At 36.4% G+C, this 22,794-nt stretch overlaps 2 protein-coding genes across 2 annotated transcripts in view; one reads left to right on the top strand and one right to left on the bottom strand.

The window, feature by feature from the left end:
• LOC126967128 (carbonic anhydrase 1-like) overlaps positions 1–13,023 on the top strand; it is a 32,763-nt gene extending 19,740 nt beyond the window's left edge. The window contains exons 3-6 of the mRNA XM_050811551.1: positions 2,575–2,713; positions 3,959–4,155; positions 11,057–11,196; positions 12,849–13,023. Of these exons, the coding sequence (XP_050667508.1) occupies positions 2,575–2,713; positions 3,959–4,155; positions 11,057–11,196; positions 12,849–12,974 (602 nt within the window). The 3' untranslated portion in view covers positions 12,975–13,023. The remainder of the gene's footprint in view (positions 1–2,574; positions 2,714–3,958; positions 4,156–11,056; positions 11,197–12,848) is intronic.
• A 103-nt stretch (positions 13,024–13,126) lies between these two features.
• LOC126967123 (MYCBP-associated protein-like) lies at positions 13,127–15,460 on the bottom strand. Its single transcript, XM_050811543.1, has 2 exons — positions 14,942–15,460; positions 13,127–14,646 (listed from the first exon to the last, which is right to left on the bottom strand). The coding sequence occupies exons 1-2, from the start codon at positions 15,445–15,447 to the stop codon at positions 13,389–13,391; spliced, it is 1,764 nt and encodes a 587-aa protein (XP_050667500.1). The 5' UTR covers positions 15,448–15,460; the 3' UTR covers positions 13,127–13,388.
• Positions 15,461–22,794: the final 7,334 nt, after the last annotated feature.

Raw genomic sequence — 22,794 nt, 5'->3', positions numbered from 1 at the left:
TTCAAAAATATTAAAATAATATTTAATTGCTAGAATAATATTTAATAGTGTTATCTTAATATAAATAAATCCAGTGTCCTGATGTTTGTTTCCAGTGAATGTTTCTCCTAAACTAATGAACGGATTGTAATGGGGATTACATTATGGAGTGCAGTTTAGTCCAACTTGAGAGATGGGATAGTTTCTATATCGATTTGTTATATGGACATATTTTTTATGAGAGATCTAATTGATAACCGGTTTGACAGTTCTCCTGTGAAACAATTTCATTATAACATCAGTGAGCATATTTAATGAAATATTAATTGACAAATCCCACGGACGAGTAAGAAAAGAAGGATTCCGCGCTATGATATTAGCAAGTGAAGCACCGTTATGCTAGTGTGTGTGCGGTTACGACGGATACTCGTTACACAATTTTTTCTCCCTTAAATGATCATATATGGCCACATATACTTATAAAGTATCGTTTTTACACTTTTTCACGACGCACAACGGCATTTTTAAAATATTTTATTGCGACGCAAACTGATTTGTCACAGACGATGGCAAATCTCATAATGGCGGCCGATCGGCTTGTATTAGTGTAAGTGTATGCGTGGGGTTATGTATTCACACGTTTATCGGCTTGTTGTGGTGCCTCACTGTTATGTAAGGTGACACGGAGTCCTTATTTTTTACTAGTCCGTGGACAAATCTATAAAAAGTAGTATGTTATTTATTATGTACAGTACGTGTGTTGGGTCAGGTCGTTTGAGTATATTAAATAATTTCTCCTAACAAGGAATACGCAATCTCGTCAAAAATAAAATACCATTATATATTAAAGATAAAAACATCACGGGTTAGTATCGATAATAGTTTCTGTTATGTTCTTATTTTGTTATCTTTTGGGGAAAACCAAAGCAAATTATTTCTTACAATGTTTTATAAAATAGCTTGATAGTATATGTCTTATCCATAAATTTGTTTGTCAAATTTAATCTTATCTAGGACAATAACGTTTTGTTCAATTTCGCATTAGAATTACTGAATTTATTTTTTACTAACTCAATTCATTTGATTGACACATTATTTATATATTATGTTGAGAATAATAATGAATTTTTATTTATTTCAAACGCATAACTTAGATTAAGAATATATAAGATTATAATTCATCTATATCTAATATATAAAAATCTCATGTCGCGGTGTTTGTAGTTAAACTCCTTCGAAACGGCTTGAGCGATTCTCATGAAATTTTGAGTGCATATTCGGTAGGTCTGAGAATCGGACAACATCTATTTTTCATCCCCCTAAATGTTAAGGGTGGTCCACGCTAAATTTTTTTTTAATTTGTTTGACATTTTTTTAAATTTGTTTGATTATGAGTCAGCATTAAAAAATACATCCAACTTTAAATTTTCACCCATCTACGATCAATAGTTACTTTTGTATCGAGCGATTTCAATATCGGCAATACAACGTTTGCTGGATCAGCTAGTAATAATATAATATGATGCTTATTCGAATTATATTGGTCTTGAGTAACTACTCACACACTACTAACCCGTTACAAATTCGGAAATATTTATTTTTAAGTTTGTCTCAAAATATTGTTTTCCCGTATTTATTTGTACACATTTATGCAACGAATTAAATTTTTGATGAAAATTGCGGAGTCACCTCTATGTGATTCATGTGGAGCAATTGAGGATGTTGAGCACTTGTTAAATGAATGTGTCCGATTTCAGTCTAGTAGAGACAAAATTGTGGGACTTATGGGTTTGAACAGATTTGATACGGGAAAGTTTATAAATATACTTGCCCGTCCTGCATCTAACGATGCCATAAGTCCGTCCTCAAGTCTTATTTGTTGAATAAGGTATAACTTGCTTTTCCTTTTATTAACTTTTTTTTTTAGTTTGTTAAGTTAAGAATTTTGTTTTTTTAATGTACTTAGATTATAATGGAGCTGACATGTACATACGTATAAAAGCCCCTAAATCAAAAAAGAAAAAAAATGTAACGAATATGGGTAGATCTAGTGGCCAATTTTCGATTGGATACGAGTGAGTCTTTCTAATTTGTATTACAGACAGTAACGCGCGGCGGTCGACCATGTTTTGTGATATTATAGGATATGGATAGTAAAAAGATTAACAAATTATCTAAATAAATTGTGTTCCCTCACTTCTGGGATTTAATAATTAAAAATACCAAATTTAAGCGTCACTCTGCCAATGGGAGGCTCCTTTGCACAGGATGCCGGCTAGATTAAGGTGACCAAAACGGCGCCTATGTGAAGTAGTAATGTGTAAACATTATTGTGTTTCGGGCTGAAGGTCGCCGTAGGGGGTGAAACTACTGGACAAATGAGACCTAACATCTTTTGTCTTAAGCTGGCAAGCGCAGTTGTAGTGCCGCTTGGAACTTTTGGGTTTTGAGTTGTAATGTTATGGGCAGGGCTTATCAATTACCATCAGCTAAACGTCCTGCTCATCTCGTCCCTTATTTTCATAAAAAAAAACCCCATAGTTTAGTAGTTAGTGTTCGAAACGTAATCTCCACAGACTTTGAATCTCGTTTCAGCATACTTCACATTTGAAACGAAATCGCAGCCCAGACTGAGTGGTGGTCCCGTGATCGGTGAATACATATTCGAGCAGATGCACTTCCACTGGTCAGTCGACGACTTTACAGGCTGCGAACATGTGTTGGATGGTCATGGGTAAGATCGAGTTTAAATCTGTCTGTGTTTAGATGTAGTTCGACTAACGTGAGGACTAGCCATCGTCATCTCTATAAAGTCTCAGGCGGATAACAAACTGGAGAGAACATGTCTTCACCTGACCTCTTGGACCAATATGGAGTATTGCTGGTAATTTCGGCATGATGTTTTCATTTTAAATTTTACAGTGAAATTAAAGAATCTAAACAATACTTAAAGATATAAGACCATCCACCAGACCTGAAATTCTTGGAAAACTTTGTATAAATCTTTATATATATATTACTTCTATGCGTGTGTTTGTCATTGTCCTTAATGGCTGGACCGATTTTAAGGAAATTTTCTGTGTGCCTTCAGGTGGATTCGAGAATGGCTTTTCACAATTGAACTACCTCCTAAACGGCTGGACCGATTTTCATGATGATTTTTTGTGAGTTCCAGTGAATTTGAGAATGGCTTAGATTCTTGATTCAGTCCATATATAATAATTCTCCTGCCCATGTGTATGTTAGTGAACTCCTCCTATACGGTTGGACCGATTTTTTTTAATTTAAAACGTCTGTACAGGTTTACGTCTGTTTGGTCCGCTAGTATAATATATATTTTTATTGGTCAAACAAATCAATTTTTGTTTTTTTTTTCAACACCTGGGGAATCTCAATACTTTCGCCGTCCTACGTCTTCTAACTTAAGTAATAATAATATCGATCTGGAAAAAGTACAGAGAAAAACCTATTTCTTTGTTTGTTAGTACCAACATGGAATTAATTTACTTAAGGAATTCCCAGGAACAAGTTTATAGAATTTTGGTCTTCTTGTCTGTGAGCTTGTGGAAACATATCTCAGAAACGGCTTATCCGAAATTAATATGTTTTCACTGATGTATAGTTACTGATGTATAATACCCATTATTTAGATTTGTGACATTGCCATCGGCTTGCAAACAAAAGAGTTTTGATTACTTAACTATGCCAGTTAGATGTTAGTTTAGTATGAAACGTCCAGTGATTTGACATAATAGTAGTAATTATAATATGGCGATTGGCGACGAAGTATAATCCGGCTAAGTTCAAAAACGATCACAGTCGCTTAAAACGTAGTGGATTTCGGATCTCCTTTTATGCAAGATAATAGCCAATCTACCAATGAGTGCACGTTTCATGCAATCGAGTAAACCGCTTTTTTCTTGGAGAGTTTCGCTAGGCTAGTAATAAATACTTTCAATGTGACCAACGTATGTTACAGATATGCAGCAGAATGTCATTTAGTTCACTACAATAGTAAGTATGAGTCGATGGAGGCTGCGGTGGCGCACCCCGATGGTCTGGCCGTAGTTGGGTTTCTATTAGAAGCTGTGGACGCACCCAACCCGAGTTTCGACAAGTTTGTCGAAGGCTTGGATCAGATTCGGAAACAGGATACTGCGGTGCAATTACCCTCACGTAAGTTCTGTTCTAGTTTGATAAACTTTACCCGAAATGGTGCTTTAATTAAGTTTCATTGGTTGTAAGACAATATTGGAACAAATTGCTACTTAGGATTGGTTGCACGAACTAACTTTAGCAGTAACAAACATGTTAAAGTACCGATTAAGCAAAAAATGAGTTGCAACATTTGACAATTTTGAGATGACATGACAACTTTGACTGTTACCCGTTACAGTCTAATCTTCGCCAGTTAAGCTATTGTTAATGTTAAATAGCTAAATAGCGACCTGTTACAAGTTTCAAATAAATATTCGATATTGACTTGATATTTCACTTTTTAACTGACTGCAATAAAAGGAGGAGGTTCTCAATGTGTCGGGATGTTTTTTTTTATGTTTGATACCTCACTTTGGACTGGGTGAACCGATTTTGATAATTCTTTTTTATATTTGAAAACTGGTGCTTCCCGTGTGTTCTCATTGCAATTGGTCCAGATCTGACAGTGGCAACCATGAGAAAACCATGAAAGTCTTTCATTCGATATAAGTACGTGCGCGGCAAATTTACGAATAACTCAATATGGCGCCAACCGATTTCGATCATTCTTTTTTTATTGGAAAGGATATTATACAATCTATTTAATACTTTTCTGTGCATATTGTTTTTGAATAGTGTTTTTGTAGTCGTTTGTTTTTTTTTGTTATTTTTTTTTAACTTTAACTATGCGAAGGAATACGATAATGCAAACACTCTACAGTCTATGTTAAAGTCAGCCTTAGTGTTAACATTAAATTTGACTGAAAACTTAACTTTACCAGATAATATGTTGCAACCCAGCCTTCGTGTTTTAAATTTGAAAATTGTTGATAATAGTAGTTTAATTGATGAATAGAGTTTTGAAGCACCTATTGCCATGACATATTAAAATATTACTTTATCCTTGTCGCACTATTATTCTCCCCACAGTTGGGTGCGATAGGGTTACGTACATTTTTTCTACTCCAGATCTAGCCCATTAAAATATTTTTGTATCGAAATTGTGCTTATCTTAGGCATAAACCTACATTAGTGATAGTAGTTAAAAACGTGTTTAAGCATATCGAGCGTTCGATAAAATTCTTTTATCATCGTTTGTTAAACCGATAACTACGTAATATAATATCTCTAAAATTTGATATGTTTTTAAAGTGATAACCCTCACTTCTAAGATTAATAAAATTATCATATAGAGATATATAACACAAATTAAATTTTCAAATTTTATTTGTGTAATATATATGTATATCTCTCAAAAAAGTAAAATATACGAGCATTCATAGTAATAATTTGAGATATTCATTTTTTTTATGGAATAGGAGGACAAACGAGCGTACGGGTCATCTGGTGTTAAGTGATCACCACCGCCCACATTCTCTTGCAACACCAGAGGAATCACAAGAGCGTTTCCGGCCTTTAAATTCATTCCGAAAGACCAAGAAGAATCCTTTGACCCTGACCAATCTTGAAGTGCGAGATTGCTTATATATCTTTTAAAATGTAACTATGCCATATTTGTACAAGGTAACTACTGAAATATATTTTGCGATAGTTTTTCAAGTAAAGTAAAACTATTTCCAATATTTAAATAAAACAATTTTAGAGGATTAATGGATGAACTTCATCTGCAGTCCCCCTGAAAACGAGATCTGGAAAGGTCTCGATACGTCGGGTTAACTAAAATAAAAATGTAACTTTTACGCAAACATCTAATGTAAAACAGTTACAATTACATGCGTTTTAATCCTTTAAAAGTGCTTTATTTAAATGTGTAACACTCGCGTTAATCAAAGAATATATTTTCAATATTCCAAAATAAATAAATAACAGACAAAGGAATTGACGCTTCAATATCCTTATTAAAGGACTTTTCCCGCTTTTCTATGGAGTGTGGCTTTTTTTAATTTTGTGGTCACTAAACAAAATCAACCTACAATTCCCTTTTAAATTAAGTAATCTAATATAAATGATAAAATTTTCAGCGAATGTATTTTTACAATAAAACAAAAAAATCATCGAATCCAAAAATAAACATAAAAAATTTGATTGTTTGATATTAGTGATAGTAATAAATCATCAAATAAGGCTAGATTGAATGGCCTTAATCTTAAAGGCCAATTATAAAGTTTAAAAATATTATAGGCCCTAATGGTCAAGTCGTTTGAATGGACGCTATTTCAAGTCGAATTTATATGTGTAATATACATAAGAATAATAATATATATAGAAGTGGGAGAGTCACGCAGCCGTCTTTTGACGTCAGCACAATCGGGCCAGACTCGTCCGGGTTAATTACCACACTCGCACAGAATACCGGCATGAAGTAGCGGCCTAGTACCGCTATGTTTCGCATAGGTTAGTGTCGAGGACCGGAGGCCATTCCCCCCCCCCATCCCCAACAAAGATTATGAAAGCGGTCCCTAAAGAGATAGTACCCCAGGAGGGTACCGGCTCTACCAGAGTCGGAGAATCTAGCCCGGGCTGCCCTTCGTATTCTGGGGAGGGCACAGTACCGCGCATGACCAAGGACAAACGAGGCAGTAACACCACGGCACCCCGCTCCACACTCAACGTGGACTTTTGCAATATCAGGGGAATTCACTCCAACTTAAACGCCGTCCAACACCACCTTGAGACGGCGAAGCCGGCCTTGTGTTTCCTTACAGAGACGCAGATATCTCGACCTAGCGATACGTCATATTTAACGTACCCCGGGTACAAAATTGAGCACAATTTTTTGCCTCATGCCGGGGTATGTGTGTACGTTAGGGAGGATATCTGCTGTCGCCGTCTCGGCAATTTTGAGGGTAGGGACCTGTCCACTCTCTGGCTCCGCGTAGATTTAGAGGACCGCGTCCGCATCTATGCGTGTGTCTACAGGTCCCATAGTGGTAACGCAGAAACCAATCATCTCATGGGCTGCGTTCAAGCGGCAATTGACGACATGCTTGCACAGATCCCCTCCGCTGAAATCGTAGTCTTGGGTGATTTCAACGGGCACAATGTCGAATGGCTTGGATCACGTACCACAGACTTCGCAGGGCGATCTGTGCATAATTTTGCATTGGCGTACGATCTGTCCCAATTGGTTGAGTCGCCAACGCGGCTCCCGGATGTGGATAGCCACATGCCGTCCTTATTAGATCTTCTGCTGACTACACATCCCGATGGTTACCAGGTCATTATCGACGCCCCTCTCGGAACGTCCGACCATTGCCTGGTCAGGAGGGAAGTGCCTATACGACGCCTACGTCGCAGACCACCAGCGACCCGCCGCGTTTGGCACTACAAGTCAGCAGATTGGGATAGGATGCGTTCCTTTTTTGCATCCTACCCTTGGAGCAGGGTTTGTTTCCCTTCGGATGATCCTAGTGCCTGCGCCTTTGCAGTAGCCGATGTGATACTACAGGGCATGGATATTTTTATACCAAGCTCTGTAGTACCGATCGGTGGCAGATCACAGCCCCGGTTCGATGCGTCTGTTAAAGCAGCATCTGACTGCAAAAAACAGGCGTATCGAACTTGGGTTGCGGCGCTGGGCACAAAGGATCCGAACTGCACAGTTCTTAAGAGGAAATACAACCGTGCCTCCAGATTTTTTAAGCGGCAAATCGCCCGTGCAAAGTCAAAACACGTCGTCAAAATCGGCGAGCAGCTTTCCAGTTTCCCGACCGGAACACGCAAGTTCTGGTCGTTGTCGAAAGCTGCTCTTGGTAACTTCAGCCAGCCGTCCATGCCGCCGTTGCACATGAGGAATTACACCCTGGCCCATACGGCAAAAGAGAAAGCCGATCTCCTGTGCGCTCTTTTCGCCTTCAACTCGACTCTTGACGACAACGGAAAAACACCGCCGACCATCCCGCGGTGTCAGAGCTCTATGCCTGAAGTACAGTTCAGACAGAAAACTGTTAGGCGAGCTCTGTTTTCGTTGGACGTCAGGAAGTCGAGCGGGCCGGATGGCATTTCTCCAATCGTGCTTAGAACGTGTGCCCCTGAGTTGACGCCGGTGCTAACGCGTTTATTCCGGCACTCTTATTCCGAAGGCGTAGTCCCTGACTCATGGAAGCCAGCCCTTGTCCATCCGATCCAAAAAAAGGAGACAGTTCGAATCCGGCAAACTACAGACCTATTGCTATTACCTCCCTGCTCTCCAAAATCATGGAAAGCATAATTAGCCGTCAGCTCTTGGTATACCTAGAGGGTCACCAGTTGATCAACGACCGATAATACGGGTTTCGCCATGGTCGGTCGGCAGGTGATCTTCTGGTATACCTAACACATAGATGGGCTGCGGCTATTGAAAGCAAGGGGGAAGGCCTGGCAGTTAGCCTGGATATAGCGAAGGCCTTTGATCGTGTATGGCACAAGGCGCTCCTCTCTAAACTTCCATCATTTGGGCTTCCCGAGAGCTTGTGCAAGTGGACCTCCAGCTTCCTCACTGGGCGCAGCATACAGGTCGTTGTCGACGGACATTGCTCGAACCCGAAGCCCGTGAATGCTGGAGTGCCCCAAGGCTGTGTGCTATCTCCTACGCTGTTTCTTCTGCATATCAATGATAATGTTGGACACCTCCAACATTCATTGCTATGCAGATGACAGCATTTGACCGCGTGCAGCGCAGAGCAGCGCGAATTGTCGGGAACCCAGTACTCTGTGAACGGCTGTCGCTTCATTGTGTGTCTTCTACCGCATTTATCACGGGGAGTGTTCCGAAGAGTTGTTTTACCTAATTCCTGCCGCCGAATTCCACCTTCGCACGACACGCCACAAGTTAGGATATCATCCTCACCATCTGGACGGTCCTCCACAGTGCGGTTTACAAGGAGCTTTCTTCCACGTACTACAAAGCTGTGAAATGAACTTCCTTGTGCGGTGTTTCCGGGACGATACGACATGGGTACCTTCAAAAAAAGCGCGTACACCTTCCTTAAAGGCTGGCAACGCTCCTGTGATTCCTCTGGTGTTGCAAGAGAGTATGGGCGGCGGTGATCACTTAACAACAGGTGACCCGTACGCTCGTTTGTCCTCCTATTCCATAAAAAAAAATGAACAAAAACTATATATATAATTATTGTAATGTCTTGGAATAATAATAATAATAGTCTAGATGTATAAAAATAAACAAATATTGGGTAAAACTTTGAAAAAAAATCAAAAATTTTGCGCACTCCATTAATAATATTTCGTTTCAATAAAACTTAATATTTAAATATCAATAAGAATTCATTTATGCTAACCTTTACCACATAAAAGTATTTTGACAATTTATTTTTAATTTTGTAATACAATTACTATACCACCTCAGAGTCTTGTAAATACAAATTGTTTTCTAATATCCTGATTGATTGTTCGGTACTAACATAAGTATTAAGTAAAGACACCATCATAAATATTTGAATCACTTTACGACGCTGTACTAAAAGTGTCGAGACAGATTTACAAAAGCTATTAAATGAACTGTGAAATAGTTTTATTTGTTGCTGCTGTTTCATTGTTTTCCTAAACGTGACATGTTTGGCTCGATATTAAACAGATTTACCCACTTATTTTTGTTTTTCGACCGTGAAGTGTGAGATCGCTTAGGCTATATTGGGAAAAAATAACAACTGATATATTATATTTAACGATAGTATTTCATATAAAGTAAACATTTACATTACTACAAAATATTGACAAACCTACGTCGCGCTGATGAGAATCGTCGGTCGAGTTCGTCGGTCCGACGTACGTTGGCTGCTGACGCGCTTTGGCAATAAATTTGTGCGTTCAGTGCGACGTGCGACATGCGATCACTAAATGCAGCTATTAAAGCCTTAAAACAGGTTAATAGAAGTGTTCTAGCTTCTATAAGTCAAATCAAATGTATCGGAGAGATAATGAGTGTTTTAGTTCATACAAGGGATTATGCCACTTACCCCATTTTTTAACAATCATATGTGCCCGACTTTTTAAGCTTCCAGTTTAAGGCTCCTTTGCACGGCTAGATTATGGGTACCAAAACGGCGCCTTTTTCTGCCGTGAAGCAGTAATGTGTACACATTACTGTGTTTCGGTCTGAAGGGCGCTGCAGCTAGTTAAATTACTGGGCAAATGAGACTTCACATCTGATGTCTCAAGGTGACGAACGCAATTGTAGTGCCGCTCAGAATTTATGGGTTTTTCAAGAATCCTGAGCGGCACTGCATTGTTGTAGTGGGTAGGGCGTATCAATTACCATCAACTGAACGTCCTGCTCGTCTCGTCCCTTATTTTCATAAAAAAAACCTCCGATAAGTCATTATAAATAAGACCTATGTCTACCAGGTGTTTGACTTGAAGATTTTAACTTGTGTATTCACTATGATGTTTCGCATCTTAAAGTGTCTGATTTACTTAGATATCATTCAGGAACTATATAATTATGTGAATAGAACACAAAGAAAACTGAAAACAAAATTTTATTAACGATGTGGGACTCGAACTCGGTTTCGTGCGAGCGCTCTTTCCAACTTAGCCACCCGTTCGAGTGACGTAGATAATAAAATCTTGTATGCTTTGTTCAACTCTCAGGTTGTGGCTTCATCTACAGGATCTTTACAGTTGATAACCTGTTCAACCTCAATATTTGCATATTAGGAAATTGACTTGAGATCTTGCTAATTTAAACAATTTGTTAAGTACCTGTTTTTAAAATGATAACCCTCACTTCTGGGATTAATTTTGTTCTCAGTTTTATTCGTGTAATTAATCCCAGAAGTGAGGGTTATCACTTTAAAAACATAACAAAATGTATATAGAATTCACACGACCACCCACCTTCTGTATAAATACTATTATATCTAGCAAGAAATAAGGTTGCTTGAAGCGTATGATTAAACTGAAATATTTGAATTTGATACAGAGTCATTAGCATGGATCGACAGAGAAGACGTGACGAGCGGTAGTTACGTGACATACAAAGGATCTCTGACGACGCCGCCTTACACAGAATGCGTCACGTGGATCATCTACGAGAAGCCCGTTCAAATTGGAACTGAACAAGTAAGACTCATGTAGAAAATATTTGGTACAATACTTATATACTCTGATCTTAACGTGCCCCTCGCGGATTTTATCACGCAGTCTAATAAAATACATCGCCAGTCCCCCGTGAACATACTATCTGCATACTTTACGATAAATAATTAAGTAATGTATACTTTAGAAACAATTCAAATTAAAATCTACATAATAACATAATTAGGTGTTATACTATCGTATATTTCTAATTAAAACAGCAATATGTTAGATGCTTACAAAATAAATGAAAAAAGTGTTCTGCGCAGCACACATTGGAAGGATGTAGAGAATAAAAGACACAGTGTTGTCACTGTCAAACTTTGCGTAAGCAAATGTAAATTACTGTCAAAATACGTCCCAATCAGGATGCTTCAGAAGCAATCGTTGCACATGGTATTAGTTATAACAGTGTAGGAGTACGAGCATACACAAGGGTCATCTGATGGTATGTGATCTCCGTGGCCCATACTCTCTTGAACACGAGAGGAATCAGAGAGCGTTGCCGATCTTAGAAGCGTCGATTCAACGTTCACTAAAACACCATACGGGAGCAATAACGCACGTGAGAGTCAATTGTTTAATTTGTAACTATAATACAATTTTGTCGTCTACATTCCACTAAATTTAGGTTTAAATCCTCTGCTAATAGAATACTACCAAGATTGAAAAAGAAACAATTATCTTTTGAGCTCCTCAGATTGTATCAGATAAAATGTCTGTTTGTTAAATTAGTTATTTATTTCTGCGTCCGATTTATGTCTTCTGCCAGTCTTAAAAAATACTCACAATATTTTGCGAGTCCCTCATCACTTTCAAATTTCTTTTGTGCGAATAATATTTATCAAGTTTGATGAAATAATAATGCTTTTGGTTGCCGGTAATCACATGAGGGCAAACAAATAAATTGAAAAATGTCATTACTTATCATTTTGTACTTATAGTTGAAATTTGAATATTGTTAAAATGTTATAAGTAATTGATTATTTAAAGCATATTACGGCCGTTCCCAATATTCAGTCTATCTCCGGTTGTGGCCTGTTTAAGATAAAAGTCGTAACTATCGTTGACTTTTCTGTCCCAATAAACTTATCGACGTTAACTCACCTTATCCGTACCCTCTGTCTGTCAATGGGAGGACGTATAAGGCGATAAGAATGACTTATCGGGTATATTAGGACAGCTTCAGATTATTGACAGCTAATTACTGACAGTAGAAGGTAGTAATTTATCTCTATCTATAGATAATATAGTTAACGGCCTTTAGTGACGCTATCGTCATGACCGCTGATCAGTAAGATAAAAGTTAATTTGTTTGTTGCTGAAAATTAAACTCACAACCATTTGCAATCTTGTAATGTTCATGTAACTAAACAATATATCTTACCTACGACTTAAAACCTCTTCGTGTGTTTCCTTTAACGGACGGAAAAGGTACTCGAAGGCTAAACTTATCCATGATAAAAAAGTTACACTGTTGATTTCACTAGCGAAACAAATATCTATTTGAGTTATAGAAAAGCAATTCGTCATGTTTCTAGGAATATATATATATTCATGTACCTAAATTAGAAATAAATAAGAAATATCTAATGCCCCAATCCTTAGAAGCTTTAATAAGTTTGTTTACTTCACAGCTCGGACTTTTGAGGCAATTGGAAGGCGCCGGGAGCATTCCCATTGAACGCAACGTGAGGCCTACTCAACGACATCCTCCCGGACATTCCGTTATATATGTGGACCAAGTCAAATCCAAGCTGTGACAGTTATGTGACATTATTGAAGCTACACTTATTAAATATTTTCGCAATATTCTTGGCGTTTTTGTGATTCTTTAAAGTATAGTCAAACATGCTCATAAAGTCTACGTTTATTAGCAATCTATATTATAATCTAATTGTAACTGTATAAATTAGTAAGCTTGTATAAAGAAAGAAGTTGCTTACAAATTTTCATCAGCACGCGTTTCATTTCGAAAAACGTATCTAAAGTTTTTCTTTGTTTTTGAATTTAAATTATTTCTTTTGCTTAAATTGTAAAAGAACTTATGTACGTATTTTTATGTACATTTTATTCTACTTCAATCAGAGTAATTATCATGATTTTCTTGATTTAATTGCCGAATGTGATAAAAATATTGATTATATTATAGGTTATAATTAATCAAATATAAATCCTCAGGCTCGACAAAAGTCAAACTTTATCCAACGATTCAAATCAATACTACTTAGCACTCCAGCACAAGTCTCAATTGTTGTGGCGACATGTTCATGAACACGTAGGTAGAATATATTTCTATCGATAAAATTACCGGGTGACTTCCAAAATCTCATTGATCCTGTTACTGTTAAATTTGAAGCGCTAAGAATATTGGGCTGACTTTGACTATAAAATATCTCATTCATAATATTATAATATTCGTGATCAATTCTATCAGCTAAATTCCCGAGCAATAATTTCACAGCCCTATACTTTTCAGCGAGTAATTCTTCTCCTTCATACCAAGGCTTTAGTAAATCCATGTGTGATTTTTGTAGAATTTCATAATACATCATTCTTTCTTCAAATTCTTTTCCCATCATAGCTTTCCTCCAATTAGCTATTGAAAGATCCCAAACCTCACCTGGATTCATTTGTATATAAATTTCGCTCATTTTGAGTACTTCAGTTTGATGATAAAAGCAAACTGGATTCTTCATTATAAACATTTCTCTTTCTAGTAAAAGCTTTTTATATGGATATTTTTCTGGCTCAATTGTAACCGATTTTCTTATTATTTCCATAATAATACTACGAATATTATTTCTTATAGCAATTCTGCCAATTTTGACTTCTAGATTTTTTCCCCTTTTTCTTAGTCTCTCTATTGGTTCAACTGAATCAGCAGTGTAATTGAACGTAAATTTTTCGGTTAGTAAATCGAAGAAACATACATTGGTCGTGCATAATTCCCAACTCTCATTATATATTCCAGGTTGACTAGAAACAAATGTAACACAAAGTTCTTTACTTTGTCCCGGGTATATTACATCTTCGTTTTTGTTGAAGAAAAAAACTTGTTCCATATTTTCCATTGGTATGAAGGGAAGGGATCTTTTAATAGATCTCCAGCAATATTTAAGTGTAACAGTTCCAATATTTTTCAATAATATTTTACTACGACAAGCTCTATTGATAGGAGTATTATAATAATATGGCCACGAAGTACAGGATTCATGCCAAGGTTCTTGTTGTAAAGCCTTTAAATATGTAAATGATTGACCAGGGACTTCCTTATAAAATATGCTATTATTAATTCTTAGAGCATAAATAGAGACAGACGCTTCCTCTTCTTGATTTAATACAAGTGAATATGACAATATCGGTAATACAGGAGGCGTCGGTGGTCGAGGTTTTGGATTACTTCCCTTTACCATCAAATTCTCCATAGCAGACCTGAATATATCATACAGTTGAAAATGATATTTTTGTTTCTTAAAAGTATAAAATTATGGTTCTTTTTTTGCAAAAATAATTATCTACGAATATTTTTGATATCAATTAAGTCAACACCACCGCTTTGGATACAAATTGGACTAAAAGAGAAGAAATGTTTGTTCCGTATTCCAGCCTAAATGAATCATGTATTTGTGACTCAAATCGATTAGATATTTTATTATGTAAACGCAAAAGATTATGTATAATATAGTCAAACGGACTTGCTACGCTACTACTTTGAATGTTTACTTACTTGTACGGGTTTAACTTATCAACCTTTTCTTTTAATTCATTTTCTCTTTTATCACGATACTTTATGTATTCAGAATCCAATTGAGTACAAGGCTTACGTTCTGGTACACCTGTTATACATTTATCTGTTTCTTGAACATATTTTGGTACACTTATATGCTCAATAATTCTAGGACGCCCCATTTCAGCCCTTGTTCTTTGGACTTCGTATATGGGTTGGCAATCGCAACTTTGTTTTAATCTTTGTGGCTGCTCCCACAGAAAGCCTCTAACTTTGGGCTTCGTTTCAATTTGGGCGTGTTCTAAAACAGTTTTTCTTTCTTTATCTTCTCGAACTTTTTCTACAATATTCATTGTCAAATCTACCGGAGGTCTTTTCAATTTGCGTGATAAATGTTCGGTCTCTTCTTTTCTGATTTGGATCCATTTTTCCCATTCTAAGAGTTCTTTATCTGGATCTAAATTATTATCAAATTTTATTTTATTCGCTTGTTTATAATAAGACATTGTGAATTTACGATGTTATAATGATACAAATCGATCGTTAACAGAAAATGTCAATCAAAACTATTGGCATGGCTTGTCAAAAATAATACATGACACGTATTATGTGTCTAATTTCATATATAGTTATAATTAAAATATACCTATCACTATATATTATAACACGAAGTCCTTCGCCGCGTCTGTCTGTCTGTCTGTTCGCGATAAACTTAAAAACTACTATTATCATGTTGTTATCACCAATGGATAGAAAGATTTTAGACACATCGTAATATATAATCTGTTAAGGTTTCATTTACATTAACGATATTTGTTGGAAATGTCGGAAAAAAATAAGCCGTCTGGGAGCTTTCAACGAAAACGCTACCTTGGAGATATAACACAATAATGTAAGGTGGAATTGTGTATCTTTTATAGATCTACAGAAAAGTCCACGACGGCTATCTCGTAAGAATTACAAATTATATCGATTTTAATACTTTAAGCATTGGCTATTATAAAGCGGTAATGTAAATGCTATTTACACAAATACGATATTAATCAGATTCCTTTTTTTTTCCTTTTTTTTCTATTGACAGAACAGCGTCTGTCGGGTCAGCTAGTGGTATTATAAATATAAGTTTTTTGAAATTCCTAATCTAGTGAGCAATTTAACATGGAACAATTTAAGACCATAGATTTTAAAACGATTGTCATTGAAAATGACAGTAGGTGACAAAACCATAACAACATAAATTTCAGGTGACAACAGAAAACGTTCTAAATTACAGTATAAAAAAACTAAAAAAATGAACACACAAGGAACCCAACAACCAGGTAATACAATTTGGAGATCAGTATAAATTAACCCAAAATATAGATATGAGATTTAACATCTCATGTCTCAAGGTGACGAGCGCAACTGTACTGTCGCTCGGAATTTTTGGGTTTCTCAAGAATCCTCAGCGTCACAGCATTGTAATGGACAGGGTGGATATTGATACACCATACCATCAGCTGAACCTCGTACTCGTCGCTTATTGTCATAAGAAAAAACCAAAGCATAATGTGCACATAAATTCTCTTTAGGTAACTTGCTCACAGTCGAATTCCACTACCAAACACCACGTTACGTGTCTAGCATCCCACAATCACTCGTTTCGCTATCTTTTCGAATCATCTGCTGCGATCTTTCCAAAACGATACGACTCAGGTCCTTCCTTTTCTAAAAACAGTGGCAAAACTCACTTGGTCTCGGATTACGTATTGTTTTTCACGTACACCTTTTGAAACACAAGGGCCGACAACGAATATCGTGATATCTGGTATTGTTAAACATAAACATCCTTGTAAACGTACAAAACAAATGTGTTACGAAATTCAAAATGAATTCTTAAAAAAGTTTATGTGGAAAGGTTAGTTTTACATAAATGACTTTCTTAATAATACGACATAATATTAGGAATCTCGCTGTAGTATATACTAAGAATATTTAAATAATAAATTTTATTGTAACGAAAGTATTTAAAAAAAATAGGAAAACGGTAGACTTTGGAGGCCATGCCTGAAACTTCCCGCTAATTCTATACCTAGGCGATTAAAATTGCACCTACTCGTATGATGATGCAATTTTAGCTCTTCGGGCTCAAAAGTTTGATAGAAGTTTCATGGAACACTACTATTTTAAATTTTCAAACCGCTATAACTTTTGAATGAATTGACTTATTTTCACGCCATTGGCGGCATTCGATGCATTATAAATCTCAAAAATAATAATTTGGATTAATGGAACTAAGAATTTCAGAGTAATTCCGAAATAATACCTTTTTCGGCTTTCTTTCGTTCCTAAAAAACTAATGTTTATAGATCATGAAGGCCAGGCGAATTGTTGTCACAGCTATTTATAATACTGTTAATAATTTAGCACAGAGTAAATAGTATACAAGTTCACAGACATAAGCTCTGTAACTTCTGTTGATATAAATTATTAACTGATAAAAATATGCAGCAGCCACAACAATACTGGATGATGATGAGGAATCTGATGAAGAGAAATATAAACCACTATTTGGAACCTTAGAATGGATATATTACTGGAGCAAACACGACGGCCATTTACCAACACCCATTGATGTCTCGATAACAGATTCCATTAAATATATCTGTCCAGATCTTAAATGGTATAACTTTGATGTGTATCCGCACAAAGTTAAATTGACAAATACTGGATACACCGGTAGGTATTTATTATCAATCGTTTTCCGTCTAGAGTTTCAAATACTTTATAATCTTACTAGCTGATCCCCGTGCCGTGTAGATAAGTGTTTTTAAAAATAATAAGCATGTTTCGAATTGAAGATTATCTCATGTCCTATTCCAGTTCCAGTTCCCGTTTTCGCTCCCGTTCCTAACATATTATATGAATCTTATTTCGAGGGTGATTGCTATGACAAATTAAACCTACAATTGGTATAGTTATAGCTCATCGATCTGAATTTCAGTTTTTCACAAATAGGATAAAATGTCATGCTTATTAAGGGATATCGACTAAGTTGGATACAATTATATATTAGCTTCCTTAAATGTATCGCAAAAGCGTTCGTAGAAAAGTATCTTCTTACTATCGTTACGTTCAAGCTATTAGTTCGAGGGATTCTTGTTACGTGCAATTCAATTACTTTAATTACCATCCCTACTTATATTATAAGTGTGAATGTAAGTTGTTACGACTCTACGCCGGAGCTACTGAACCGATTTTGATGGAATTTGGTACAGAGATGGTTTACGGCTTGGGAAAGGTCATAGGCATTTTATCCCGGATAAATCCATGGTTCCCGCGGGATTTGTGAAAGACTGAAATTCACGTCGATGAGCGATAACTACACCAATAGTTTGTAGGTTTAGTTTGTGATAGCAATCTTCCTCGAAATAAGATTAATATGATATGTTGAGAAAGGGAGCGAAAACGGGAACCGGAACTGGAACAAAGACATGAGATAATCTTCAATTCCAAACTTACTTATTATTTTTCACAACCTTTTATCTACGCGGACGAAGTCGCTGGCATCAACTAGTATAAAATATATGTAGCTAGCGACCCTCTACGGCTTCACATACATGACATATAAAACTTTCCCTTAAATCACTCTATCTATTGCTAAAAACTGCATTAAAATCCGGTGAATAGTTAAGATCTAGGCGACGTCATTTTATAATATGTAAAGAATAATAGCATGGCTGTAAATGTATCTATTTTTAGTTCTACTGGGAGCCAAATGGAAAACTGAGCGTCCATACCTTGAAGGTGGGCCATTCTATGAAAAACATGTGCTATCACAGATTCATTTTCACTGGGGAGCAAACATGTTTGAAGGCAGTGAACACACCGTCGACAAGAGACATTACCCTGGAGAAATGCAGGTTTCGTTCCGTTAATCTATATATATAAAAATGAATTGATGTTCGTTAGTCTCGCTAGAACTCGGGAACGGCTGGACCGATTTGGCTAATTTTGGTCTTGAATTATTTGTGGAAGTCCAGAGAAGGTTTAAATGGTGAATAAATAGGAAAATGCTACTAAATTAAGTAAAAACAACAATTTTGTTTTTCTTTTGATGTGTTCATACATAATTTCTATGAGATAATTTATTGACGCACGGTTTGACAGTTCTGCTGTGAAACAATTTCATTACGACAGCAGGGTACATATTTTACGAAGTAATTTTTGATGTTACAAATTCATATAAAACAATATTTTATATATTATATACAGATCAACGTCTGTCGGGTCAGCTAGTGTGCAATATTTATCAATCTATTCCATGTGAGATATATATGTATTGTATTTTTTTAATGAAAATAAGGGACGAGACGAGCGGGACGTTCAGTTGATTGTAATTGATACGCCCTCCCCATTACAATGCAGTGCCACTCAGGATTACTTAAGAAAACAAAAATTCTGACCGGCAATACAATGCGCTCGTCACCTTGAGATAATATAACATGTTAAGTCTCATTTGCCCAGTAATTTCGCTAGCTACGGCGCCCTTCAGACCGAAACACAATTATGCTTAAACACTGCTTCACGACACAAATAGGCGCCGCTGGGTTCGCATAATCTAGCGGGCATCCTGTACAAAGGAGCCCACTGGTAAATTTACGTTATATTAAAAAAAAAAGAAGCAAGAAGAAGACAGAAGCTCATTGCGCACACGGAGGAGGGTGAGATTTGACAAAGTGAATGGTTACATAGGTAATAAATGCAGAAAGCAAAGATAAATAACATAATAACAGTTATTTATCACAAAAAGTGTCAGGACTAGCAACACGTGCACACTGGATGGAAGATATACGCTCTTTGGCCAAAGAGGGTGTAAATAATACGTAATAAGAGCCGGAACTACCTAAGTAAAAATTTAAACATAGTTTAGTATGAAACGTGCAGTGATTTGACATAATTTTGAATTAGTATTCATTACAGCATCACGATTGGCCACGAAGTATAATCAGGCTAAGTTTAAAAGTGAACAGTTGCTCAGAACGTAGTGAATTTCGGCTTTCTTTATAAGGTTAAAGCCGTCATCTGTCAATCTGTCAATGACTGCACGTTTCTACAAACGAGTGAATTGCTTTTTTTTTAGAGAGTTTCACTAGGCTGCACCAGCAGCGCCCAGAATGGGTTGATTAATCCAAAATCGTAGCATCCAATAATTGCGCTCGTCACTTTAAGATAAGATGTTGCGCCTCATCAGCTCATTAATTCAACAAGTTAAGGCACCCTTCAAACCGAAACAGAATTATTCTTGCACATAATAATTGCTTTTTTATTTGTGAATTCAAATTTAAATATTTTTATGGACAATATTATATGAAATCTCTTACCGAAAATCAAAGCGAACTACCTCTCAGGTCTGAGACATACTCGTAAAAGTATGTCTCAGACCGGAGAAGAACGGGCGCCAGAAAATCGAAGCGGGCATCTCTTTTTTAATCATAAAAATGTAGTTACAATGTAAAATTGTACAGTAATTTTTTATTTAATAGCCTGAGAGCGGGGTTACCAATTAGTGGTATCATTAGAATTCGAAATAAGAATTTAGATTTCGAAAGTCATTTATTTATTTTTATCTGTAACAATTCTTTTGAATTGCGTAATACAAATTTGTTTTGATCACTTTCTGTGATCTTGTTATAAAAGCATAATATCCCTCGCCCCACAAAAGACTCACTAACTCGGCTTAGGCGAATAGTAGGCAAGGCGAATATATAGGGCCAGACAAGATCATAATATTATGAATATCAAAAGACCTTTCAAGAGCCACGTATAGCATTAAACGAGTAACTTCTATTATATTATATTATAATTTATCCTCAGACACCGAACATGCCAGTGAAACCTACAGAGTGTCGGTATATTATTATCAAATTTTAATATAACAAAAATATAATTAGAAAATAAAATTTATGAACGATGCGGGACTTCGAGTCCCGCGAGCGCTTTTCCTCTGAGCCAACTGTTTGAATGACGTAAAGTTCATAAATCTTTATATGTCTTTGTTCAACACTCAGGCTGTGGCTTTATCTACAGGATCTACTTTACAGTTGATAACCTGCTCAAACCCAATATTTGCATATTAGGAAATTGATTTGAGATGTCGCTCTTTCAAATTCAAAAATTTTTTTTTTTAAGTGATGAGCCCCACTTCTGAGATTAATTACACAAAAAAAACAATTGGCTTTTAAAAAATAACAAATTGTTTAAATTTTAATATGTAGATAAAGATCGTGATTAATGTATTTTAGTGCGGTGAAGATATAAGATAGATAACTTAGATAACGACATTTTACGGTAATGAATTTGTTTTTTATGATAGAGGCGGCAAAAAGGATAGTAGTACCAGAAGGCTTTCCATCTGCTATAAAAATAAGCCAACAAAACATCCGCAATCCGCAACAAATGCGCTGCCGGCTATTGATGAAGGAATACCTATGTTCCTAAGTCCTTGAATTCGTATCAGTACAGGAATACGCCAACCGATAAAATATGATTCCACAAAGTAGTTTTGAGGAGCGCATTAAAATTTTGCATTTGTTGATGGTGTCCAATGGCGGGAATAGGCTGCGGGTAATATAATTGTACAGGTCTATCGACTTGTCAACAATAATTAACAGAATATTACTGTGAAACGTTGCTCCCTGTAACTTTATCTTGTGCCCACAATCGTTTCGTTGCAGGGCTTGAAGAACGAATCTGCAAAATATTATGTATTCAGCCAAAAATTTATTGGAATTTTATTTCAGGTGACATTTTTCAAAGCCGACTATCTGACCCAGGAAGAAGCATTTAAACACCACGATGGGGTTGTTATGATGTGTTATTTAATTAAGGTTATTATTTTCATTTATTATTTCTATTCCAATTGACACGCACACCAAAAAGGAAGCATTGTCTTCTTGCCATTCATTCACTATTTGAAAACACCAAAACATGCACATTTTTAATAAAAAAATCATAGTACAATACTAAGTTTTTTACGAAAATAAGGGACGAGACGAGAAGAACGTTCAGCAGATGGTAATTGATACGCTCTACCCATTGCAATGTAATGGCGCTCAGGATTCTAGAAAAAACCCCAAAAATTCTGAGCGGCACTACAACTGCGCTCGTCATCTTGAGACATAAGATGTTAAGTCTCATTTGCCCAGTAATTTCACTATCTACGGCGCCCTTCGGACCGAAACACAGTAATGCTTATACATTACTGTTTCACGGCAGAAATAGGGGCCGTTGTGGTACCCATAATCTAGCCGGCATCCTGTGCAAAGGAGCCTCTGGTAAAGTACTAGTATTACCTATGTAATATTTAAATATTTTTAAAGTTATGGTTATACATACAAAGAATCCCTAAAACGACCCCGTTGACCGCAGTCTATTATTCATACTCAGTAGCCTGACTGTTACACGGCCTTGTATTTCCAAAAACTTCTTTATTCAAATATTAAGATTCAGGCTCCGAGCTCTGACACGGCGGGATAGGTCACGCTGTATTTGCAATGTCGTCAAGATACGAGCTCAACTAAAACATAGTAGGGGCCCTAATTATAAGGAGATGGCTATTTCTCCCTTTCCGGCTGGTAGTTAGGGAAGACTGGCTGTAGTTACCAAGAGTTGCTTCTGGCAACGCCCAAAACTTGCGAATGATCCGGACGGGTTACTTAAAAGCTGTTCTTCGATTTTGACAATCTCCTTGGATTTCAATTTATGTATCACTTTATATGCTGGTACAATTTAAATTGCCTCTTTAGTACCTTAAAGCTTGGATCAGGTGTGATAAAACATATACAACCTACCCCTGATTTCAAGGTGTGCTA

This window comes from Leptidea sinapis, chromosome 12 (genome assembly GCF_905404315.1).
Source record: "Leptidea sinapis chromosome 12, ilLepSina1.1, whole genome shotgun sequence".
NCBI lineage: Eukaryota > Metazoa > Arthropoda > Insecta > Lepidoptera > Pieridae > Leptidea > Leptidea sinapis.
Note: the sequence above shows the minus strand (reverse complement) of the source record. Positions and strands in the feature narration are given on the sequence as shown.

Excerpts from the sequence above, each read along its gene's own strand:
- LOC126967123 (XM_050811543.1), bottom strand. The coding sequence starts at position 15,447 with ATGTCTTATTATAAACAAGCGAATAAAATAAAATTTGATAATAATTTA. Across the intron at positions 14,647-14,941 it reads GATAAGTTAAACCCGTACAA|GTCTGCTATGGAGAATTTGA; the intron begins GTAAGTAAACAT and ends TGATATATTCAG.